The sequence below is a fragment of the Anabas testudineus genome, chromosome 22, assembly GCF_900324465.2.
Source record: "Anabas testudineus chromosome 22, fAnaTes1.2, whole genome shotgun sequence".
Classification (NCBI taxonomy): domain Eukaryota; kingdom Metazoa; phylum Chordata; class Actinopteri; order Anabantiformes; family Anabantidae; genus Anabas; species Anabas testudineus.
This window is the reverse complement of record NC_046630.1, coordinates 20,492,677-20,502,978: the sequence shown is the minus strand read 5'-3', so window position 1 is coordinate 20,502,978 and position 10,302 is coordinate 20,492,677. Positions and strand designations below refer to the sequence as shown.

At 37.4% G+C, this 10,302-nt stretch overlaps 1 protein-coding gene across 1 annotated transcript; it reads left to right on the top strand.

Moving 5' to 3' along the window:
• Positions 1-2,505: 2,505 nt before the first annotated feature.
• On the top strand, positions 2,506-7,151 carry ppp6c (protein phosphatase 6, catalytic subunit). The gene is made up of 7 exons (XM_026340313.1): positions 2,506-2,662; positions 3,600-3,695; positions 4,132-4,197; positions 4,276-4,417; positions 4,519-4,598; positions 5,529-5,738; positions 5,824-7,151. The coding sequence occupies exons 1-7, from the start codon at positions 2,588-2,590 to the stop codon at positions 6,070-6,072; spliced, it is 918 nt and encodes a 305-aa protein (XP_026196098.1). The 5' UTR covers positions 2,506-2,587; the 3' UTR covers positions 6,073-7,151.
• Positions 7,152-10,302: the final 3,151 nt, after the last annotated feature.

Genomic DNA, 10,302 nt, shown 5'->3' with positions numbered 1-10,302 from the left:
TATATTTGACCTCTATTCGTACACATAAGAAGGTTTGTGGAACAAATCTTGTCTAGACCTGTACAGTCACGTTTTCAACAGCATCAAATTCACTACTTAGTCTTCTTAGTGCAGTACTTGTACATTTGTACTTAGAGCATGTACATACTACCTGAGGTTGAGGTGATACCTCTTGTTGGTGTGTATATTTTGGCTCACTTGCACTTTAACTTTAGTACTGAATATTTGTTTTGAAATAAAGTTAAAGTAACACTACAAATTCTTTAGTACAAGCTCTAAATTTGACTACAAAAATAATAAGTGTGTAATAATAAGTGCTGCACCAAGAAAACAAACTTTTTAAGCACTATTGAACTTGAATGTACAAATCTGGTTCAGAATTGATCCTTATGAGTCTTATAAATAAGGTTTCCACACCAATCTGTTCAGTTGTGAAGTGTAATTCATGGAGAGACCCACTTCAAAAACATAATTTCTGACAAGTTACTTTGAAAAATTATCAACAGTCATTTCATGTCTTCTCTTCTCAAACTGCCCCTTTAGTTAGTAGCAATAAAATTGGAACCTTTGGAGCTGCACACCACAGAAAAGTTTTAAAGGATGTAAAATTATGGCAAACTTTTGTACTAATGAATTATAATAAGATGCAAAGATCTCAGTCACTTACTAGGTGTGACACAAAAACAGCAGCTGTGAAAGGTGGAGCTGACACATGGCACTTCAGATGGAGTAGAGGCAAGAGACCCGGCAAACACATGAAGTCCAAACTGCCAGAGGAAGCTGGTTCTTAACTTGCAGTTAGGTGTCCGCTGCCTTTAACGTACCACTAAGTAGGGATCGCATCTCACTTGGAGACATTCTGGGTGAGCAGAGGATAAAGGCTGCAGACCGAGACAGAGACACAACTACAGAGTCAGCACCTCCAGTGTCAAGAGGAGACTGTTTCTTGAAGGTTGTGGATGACATTCCTTCTCTTTCCAGAGCTGAAGTTAAAGAAAAAGGTCTGGAAAGAAGCAGAATACCGATTCTTTATTGATTCTGTGATTCTATGGTTGGTGCTAAAGATCATCATAAACACTGAGTTACATCATATTAGGACTTTTAGATTTACATTTGACCAATTGTTAATGTTTTTCTTATGTACACAAATAGTTGTCTTCAAATAACAGAAACACATTTAAGTACAGCCATAAAGGTGCTGTGTGTTGCAGCAGGTTCACAGGTGAAAATAAGAATATAAGCCAGTTTTATTTTATTTAGCCACATTTGCTGCCCAGGTGAAGATTTCATGGTTCTCCACCCACAATACTGTCAAACTCCATTTACTCTTCAACCAGAGAGCCATCTGCTGATCACACTGAGTTCATCAGCTGATAGATTTGTATTGGATAACAGAAACAATAAATCATGCTCTGCTTTGTTTGCCAACAGTTGGATGTCTGAGTTTGGAAACTACACAGACGGAACTAAACAGCACTGTCTAATAACAGGGTCGCGTTGGAGCTTGATGACAGGTTAGTTGACACCAGTTACATGTAAACAAGTTGCACACATGATTTATGCTGAACACTTGTTTGTGAACTCCAACAGAAATTACACTTGGCCATTACTCCGTACTCAGTGTTTATCACATTAGTCACTGTCAAATGGGTTGAAGCAACAGGACACATGGTTCTCCAAATTATTACAAAAATACATACTACGTACTGCTACATCAACTCTCAATTGTCTCCTATAACTTTTCCAATCAATGTCCAAACAAAATAAAACAATCGCACCTTAATGATTTGTCTAATATGTTGACATTTAGTTGTCTGAGTTAGTGTATAGTATTCAGTATCTGGATGCTGGAGTCCAGTGGAGGGCCATGCTTCCAGCATCGTCTACAGAGTCGCGACTATGCGGTGTAAACAGTCTCTTCAAAGGGTTAGGGTTAGGGTTAGGGTTCTTCTTTGATGGAGAAAGGTGTGAGGGGCAGGGGGGGAAGGAGACACTGAGGGGTGAGGCTGTGTAGGTGATGCAGGTGTAGCATTTACAGAGGGGCTGCTGCAGGTCAACGGCTGTTGGTACATATTTCACTATTGTTCAATAAATTGCAGGAATTGATGAACAAAGCAACAAAGTAAATATTCAAACAAATAGAGAACACAGTTCCAGTGGAATATGTACAATTAAATAAACACTGTGGAGGTTTGATCAGATGGGGGCACTGTTGCACATACACGCCATTACAGAGAGCGTCAAGTTAGCTGAAGGTTCAGGATTGGCTCTTGATTATTCCTTTCAAAATAAAAAATGTAAACTCAGCTACTGATATTTTGAGACCATTTTCCAAATTATCATCATGGTGATATAAACTTGTGAACGATCTTACAAGACTTATCGATTTCTTTTACTGTTCCTTCGTAGAAAGAGAGTGTCTCACTGGTAAACATTTTTTATTGTGAAAGATTTTTACAGGATGTTATTCTCATTGCTGAAGTAACTTGATCCCGGCGATTCAAGTTGAAAAGGTGAGGGGCTATAGAAAAGGAACTTGCTAGCCGGCTAACTACTTTGGTAATCTTTTGGTTTAAGCGTCGTGATAATGGCGCCTTTAGACCTCGATAGGTACGTTGAAATAGCAAGACACTGCAAATATCTCCCGGAAAATGATCTAAAGGTGAGTTTAATTCGCTGAGGTTAACATAGAACGAGGTTTGTTAGTCAGTAGAGGCTAGCTAATGTTAACTGACTACGAATTTTGCTCAGCAAGCGTGACTAGTAACGATAATGCAGCTAGCTACTAGTTATTGCTGAGGGGTAGCACATCTTTACTACGGTTATAAATAAATCGACGTAAAAAACAGAAATGTCTTAGTCAAAGAGGAAACTAAAATGGTTGCTAAACTTATTGCTATGAGCTAACAGATACCGCTAACTCGGTGTTTCTATTGGTGGGAATCATAGCAAACGTTAGCTCATATGTGAAGTGGATTTGAATTCAAATATTGGTTGAGGAGAATGATACCATGATACTGCAGCACAGTTCAATGCTGGAACCAGACTCTACTAATGTTACCAAAGGGCTACGAACCAGCTTTATGTGTTCATTAATCCATCCATCTCTTCGAGCTGGCCGTGTCTGCTTACAACAACAGTCAACGATACTTGGATTTCCATAATATTCGATTTAGCCTTTTTGTCTACACTACAGTAACAAATGAGCAGTGATTGCAGTTTGTTTGTATCCCATTAATGTAGTATTGTTTTAAAATGAGTAACGTCAAAGTACTTTCTAACTGTAACCTAGATCCTAAACTAATTACCTTCAGAGCTGTGTGGGTGCTGATCTTTAGCCTAATTAAGAGTTGAAACCTTGGAGGTTGGGCCCCTTTCTCCTATTCAACCAAAACATAAAGTCGTTTAAGTATCGAGAATCTCCCTACCATCTGGAATCTGCATGTTTCTTAAGACTGAAGGTTGATAGGCTCCCATTCTGTCCTATATTGCCATGAATTAAAATAGGTGATTGGTACATGGAGCATTGTGCTGTACTGACACTGGGTTGTAAAAGGATGACTGTGACCACTAACCATTAAAATGATTTACTTTTTCAGAGATTGTGTGACTATGTTTGTGACTTGCTGTTGGAAGAATCAAATGTTCAGCCAGTCTCCACTCCAGTTACTGTCTGCGGAGATATTCATGGTCAGGTAGGACCAACTGATTTCTTTGTTCTAACTCCTGTATTGGTTACTATACTTATGAATGTTAAAATGTAATTATGAATACCGGTAAATTAATAAGCCATCTCATTCCTTTTTAAGCCCAGTTGTACACTCCTTTCAATTAATCTGGCAGCGCTTAAATATGTCAGCTTCATGTCTAAATGTGGTGATAGCACTTTGCTTTGATGTTTTTTCTCCTTGACTTACATTTTGTTTGCTTGCCTTGTTCCTCACTTGTAAGTCGCTTTGGATAAAAGCTACTGCTAAATGACTAAATGTAAATGTAAATCTCGTGTCTGAAAAGGGCTTTAGTCAGCTTAAGCAAATATGTTGTTCACATTTGTATTAAACACCACAAGGATAAGAGTTTAATAGATAATAGTGACCAATGGAATTAACAAAGTCTACTGTTTCTGTCTAGTTTTATGATCTCTGCGAGCTCTTCAGAACTGGAGGCCAAGTTCCAGACACAAATTATGTTTTTATGGTAAGTGAGGACTGAGCAGTGTTTTCAATAGGCTCCTATTTCGAGACATCTCTGATTGTATTTTTTTCCTTTCTTTAGGGGGATTTTGTAGACAGAGGATATTATAGTTTGGAGACATTCACACACCTGCTGGCTTTAAAGGCAAAGTGGCCGGATCGTATCACACTTCTTCGTGGAAACCACGAAAGCAGGCAAATAACTCAGGTGTACGGCTTTTATGGTGGGTAAAGCACTGGTCACTGTTATTACTCATGTATGCAGAGGACCTTTGTTTCACACGCTAATCAAAACATGTTGCCATGTGTGTTTGCTTACTTTTAGATGAGTGCCAAACAAAATACGGAAATGCAAATGCCTGGCGGTACTGTACAAAAGTGTTTGACATGCTGACTGTGGCAGCTGTAAGTTCATTCATGCTTCTTTCATGATGGTTACATTATTACATTTTATCGTTTATTATTAGTGTAACATAATGTTTGATGTACTTTAGATGATTACGATATGTAAGGTTCTCTTTCAGTGGAATAATTTCCATATTATAAAGGCCTTTATGTGAATGGTTTTGTTCAATGATCCTATCAAGTCTTTACATTACTGACAGGTTTTTCAAACCTTCTGGGGGCCCATTGGTTTCAGTTCATTTTAGAATGCTGTCAAAACTTGAAACTAGCTCAGCCTGTTTTAGCTCTCCTGTATAGCTTTCATAGTTACAATATGATTAGACATCATATCGTATCGTAAGTAGTTTTGAGTATACATCAGCCTAACACACAAAAAATAATCAATATTGTTTTGTTAAAATCCTGTGTGAGAAATGACAGTCATTGGTTATAGAAGCCATCAGTCATAGTTTTCTTTTCCGGAAAGAAGGTTATGATTTCAGTCTTTAGCCAGCAGCAGAAACATGTCACTTCCTTCCTCATTCCCTTTGCCATGTGTACAGTTGTGTGCAGCAGCGCATTCTGTGCTCAAATTGGTCAGTGTTATAAAAGAAACTGAAGAAAATGGGTCGGAGAACACGACTTTGCAGGTTTTCATTTTAGCATTTATTACCTGTAGTAACTGTCCTGTCCTTTTTTTCCTTAAACCCATGAACCGCATATACAGTGCAGAGTAGTAAATACAGCATTAGTCTGGATACTAGTTTAAACTACCAAATCTTGTGGATAGATAGGGACAGATTTACGCAGATTGTTCACTGTTTGCTGTGTCTCCAAAGCTGTCAGACCTCAGTGTCAGATCAAGATTTTGGATTATGTTTTCTTTAGCATTTTCACAACTTCATGAAATTTTTTAAAACCATCTTTTTGTATGTCTGTTCAACGTCTAAGCTGATAGATGAGCAGATTCTGTGTGTCCATGGTGGCCTTTCACCTGACATCAAGACTTTGGACCAGATCCGCACCATTGAACGCAACCAGGAGATTCCTCACAAGGGAGCCTTCTGTGATCTTGTGTGGTCAGACCCAGAGGATGTGGACACCTGGGCTATCAGTCCTCGAGGGGCTGGTTGGCTCTTTGGCTCCAAGGTCACTAATGAGGTATGCTGTGGTGTCCACAAACAAAAAAAAAAAAAATCTTCACACTTTTGAATATGAAAGTACTGCTCACATTTTTGTGTTTCAGTTTGTCCACATTAACAACCTGAAGCTCATCTGCCGTGCACATCAGCTTGTCCATGAAGGCTACAAGTTCATGTTTGACGAGAAGCTTGTGACCGTGTGGTCAGCGCCAAACTACTGCTACCGCTGCGGAAACATCGCATCCATTATGGTCTTTAAGGACGTCAACAGACGAGAGCCCAAGCTGTTCCGTGCCGTCCCTGACTCGGAGCGCGTCATACCTCCCCGAACAACCACACCTTACTTCCTCTAAGGAGTCCTCTCAGCTCTCTCTCCCGTTGAGACCTCCACTCTCAGACTTATTTATACACAACATATTTTAAAGAAGTAACATCCCTTTCAGGTTTGCAGCATCTTGAGTAGGGCAGAGTTGCTTCTTTTTTCTTTGTCTGTTTGAGCCAACATCACTTTTTCTCATCATAAAGGGGGAAAAAGTACTTCTACCAGTAAGAAAATTATTGCTTATATCTTGATATTTTAAAGTTAACTGATAAGAAAATGGCAAATGCTTTAATTTTGATGTTCTGCATCCCAATAAAGCAAATAACACCTTTAAATTTGAGTGGTGCCAATAAAACATGTTCAAATAAAGTGATATATTTTTCTTGAAGTATGATTGTAACTGTTTGATATCATGTGATTTTGCTTAGTTGTAATGTTCTTCTCTTAGCATGACACAGTCTTAAATTAGGAAGCAAACTACTGTTAAGATTAGTTTCACCTCTGACACTCTTGAGCCTATCTTACCAACATACTGCCTTAAAGCCTAGTGTAGTTTTTAGACAATTTTTATTTATTTTCCACACTATCCTACAGCAGATTCCATGTATTTTTATGACAAACATCCATAAGTATCTGTCTTAAACCAGAATTTAATTTAGCATTTTCTCATCTCTGTATTTACTGTGAGGAATTGTTGCAGCAGTGGCGTTTACAAGCAATATTATTTAACTTTGACCAAACACTTCATAGTGATCAGGCATTTTCTTGATTGGCCCAGTTGCTTATGTACCACAGAATGATTATTTTGATGTTGTGCTACTATTTGTGTTTTAAATAAAACATATGTTAAGTCGTGAACAAAAGTAAATTGAATCATGAATGGATGGTTATAATTTAGTGCTTAGAATTGTAAAATGTAAGTGAAGTAGCGGTAGGATCATCCTTGCGAGGCAACACTGATTAAAGTTATAAGGATGGAGTGAAGCAGAATTCATTAACTGGAGCACTAACAGTTATTACATCTGATCCCTATATGTTTTGATCTTTTTGGGACTACTCAACATGTTATTGTCCATAATACCCATTAAAATACATTTCCATACCATTTTATATAAGTTTAATTACTTATTGATCGAGGTGTTTGCATTTTTATGAGATATGTTTATTTTGGGCCAATATTTAGAGAACACAAATGCAGAAATTCGCCCTACCTGAATCTGTCATACTTATTCCACTTATGTACAATGTTAATGTACTTAGTAATTTTATTTCAGTGTACTTATTAAACTGCTTATTCAGTTAAATTGCATTTTATTTATATTGTGCCAAATCTCAAGTCACTTTACAGTATAACTTTAAAAAATATAACTATACAGAATTATAAATTATATAAAAGCCCCAGCAATCTCACTTGAACAAGCACTAGGTGACAGTGGAGAGGGAAAGCTCCCTTTAATGGAAGAAACCTCCAGCAGAACTGGGCTCAGGGTGGGTGGCCATCTGCTTAGGCCGGTTGGGGAGAGTGGAAAGAGAAGTCGCAAAGTTAATGACATGCAATTGTGGCATTTGGATGGATAGGGGGAGAGGGGAGGAGTTATTCAATCAATAGATTTTTTATTCCCATATGTCACTGGCATATTTCAAGATGACAATGTCAGGATTCATCAGGCTCAAAATGTGAAAGAGCGGTTCAGGGAGCATGACACATCCTTTTCCCTTGTGGATTGGCCACCACAGAGTAAGATCTTAACCCCATTGAGAATCTTTGAGATGTGCTGGAGAAGACTTTATGCAGCGGCCTGACTCTCTCATCATCAATACAAGAACTTGGCGAAAACTGAATGCAACTCTGGATGGGAATAAATGTTGTGACATTGCAGAAGGGCACTGTATGTGAGGAGAAGGGTTTTAAATTCCATTATGGATATGACAGGGAGCCAATGGAGAAGCTAATGTAGGTGAAATTTCTATCTGTACTTATCTGTATGAACTGTATCTCTAGCTTAGATCTATTTGATATGATCTATAGCTGTTTTATTTTTTCAGAAGAAGGTTTTGAAAGTGTGGAAGAAGGGTAGAGTAAAATTAAACCAGTGCCCCTTACAACAAATTTTTCTCTATCTGGGGTTCCATTTCGTATTATTTGCAAATAATAAGCACATATTTGTTTTCTCTTCTCTCACATGCATCATCTCATTGTGGTGCAGATTTATTAAGTGGCCCCTTTGGAGCCAAATGCTTCAAAGAGTTTGGAATCACTCCACTAAACCGCTAAGTATTAGTAAAACCAGCTACAACATTCATTGAGATACAGACAATTAAAGCCAAAATATATACAATGTATACAATGTACATGTACATAAATAGATATATGTATATACCGGTCTATTTAGTTCTGTGTATGAAGTGCAATTGATTATTTATGTGTAATATGAATACTGAGTACTGCCTTTTTATGCAGTGTTTTAGTGGCAGTATTTACTCAATATCAATATTACACAGAAATAAAGAATTGAACTTCATACATGGACCTATTTATCACAAAATCTCATTATGATTTCTGTACATAGGAAGAATGTTTTTTTACATCTGACAGTTTTTTTTTTTTTTATAGTTTGTTACATTGTGTTACCTTTGGAGGTGGGAGGAAGCCAAAGTACTCTGAGAGAACGCACATAGACACGGGGACAGCATGCAAACTCCACACAGAAAGGCACCCTGCCGACCCATGGATTTAAACCACGGTCCTTCTTGCTGTGAGGCAAGTGCTAACCACTACACCACCGTGCCACCCACTACATTGTGTCCTTTGCACTGAATAGGACTGCACAAAATTTTGTTGTGCTTCTATAAACTGACAGTAAAGATTCTGACTCGGATGTGTCTTCTAGTGGATCTAACACTTTGTCGTGTGTATGTACCGTATGTCACTAATAAAAGCCATTATTACTACAGATAAGTATATACTTTGATTACTTACAGTACATCCAAACAAAAGTTCTATAATCACGACCACCATAATAACTAAAGCTATACCAAACTTTTTGATACACTTAGTATTTTACAATAATGTACTAAATAGACAACAAGATGCAGAACAATGAGCCCTTTACCATCACAAACATTTGACATCTTCCAAGATTCTAAATAACAGTCATCAGTCATCAGTGGATCATAAGATTAATTCCTGTCTCTTTTTACTCCCTATTACTCTTTACACACTATAAATTATTTCACACCTACCTGTCACAGCCACTTTCTCACAGACACCAGTCAAATCCACTAGATCTGTTCGGGGTCTTTGCAAGGGCCTTGGTCATGGGCATTTTAGAAAAACAGATCAAACCAATTCTAATTAAAGCTATATCAACTTTTTGTTATGCCTATTTTACTAACTGAATCAATATATTTTTACAGAATAAACCCTTGGAGATGCATAATCTCAATACAAGTCACTGCATTTTAACATACATTTAAGTGGTTCACATAAAAACATACACAGAATGAGACCAAAAGAAACTGAATAAAATTAAATCAAATACGAAAATCATACCCTATAAAAATTAACATTAGATGGAAAAGCAGCTTGACTTTAAAAAAGAAAATAGGTTGATTTTGTAATAATCCCCCCAAAATATAGTGCTAAATTATTCCATTCAAAGGGAGCCTGAAAACAGTTTGCCTGTCGTGCCTGTTTTGGCATGTGCTGAGAGAACAGAGTGTTTTCATATTTGTGTGCAGAACAGTGAAAAACGCCTGGAGTACACTTGTTAATTAAAATTAATATGTTTAGAATAAAGATGAATATGATCAGATGAAATGCTCTACTGGCCTTTCAGTATAGCAAATTCCTATATCTCCTATGCGTCTTAATAGTGAGTATGGAACAGGTATAGATGCATTACAATATCCAGTATTAGTATCCAGACCCAAAATGGGTTTTGCTGTTTTCTTGTTTTTCTGACATTAAAGGAAAAGACCGCTCACTTTTCAAGTTTTTGTAAATTTTCAGGGATTCCCATATGGAGGCCAAAAGCCGCAGTGTAAGTGAAGTGCCTCCACTTATTGTAATGTCTGTTAATCTTGAACCTTGTTTATTATATGTGTCTGTGTTAAAAACACAGTAAACACAGTGCTGCACCGGGTGACATCATTTTTCTTTACAAAAAAATGTGTTTAAACATACAAAACATTTGACTTGTTGACAAATGGTCAAAGGTTTAATGGTTAGTTAGTGAACACACTGCACTCTGATCACTCT

Coding starts and splice junctions, on each gene's coding strand:
- ppp6c (XM_026340313.1), top strand. CDS start 2,588: ATGGCGCCTTTAGACCTCGATAGGTACGTTGAAATAGCAAGACACTGC. Junction 4,418..4,518: donor TCAGGTGTACGGCTTTTATG/GTGGGTAAAGCA, acceptor GCTTACTTTTAG/ATGAGTGCCAAACAAAATAC. Junction 5,739..5,823: donor GCTCCAAGGTCACTAATGAG/GTATGCTGTGGT, acceptor TTTGTGTTTCAG/TTTGTCCACATTAACAACCT.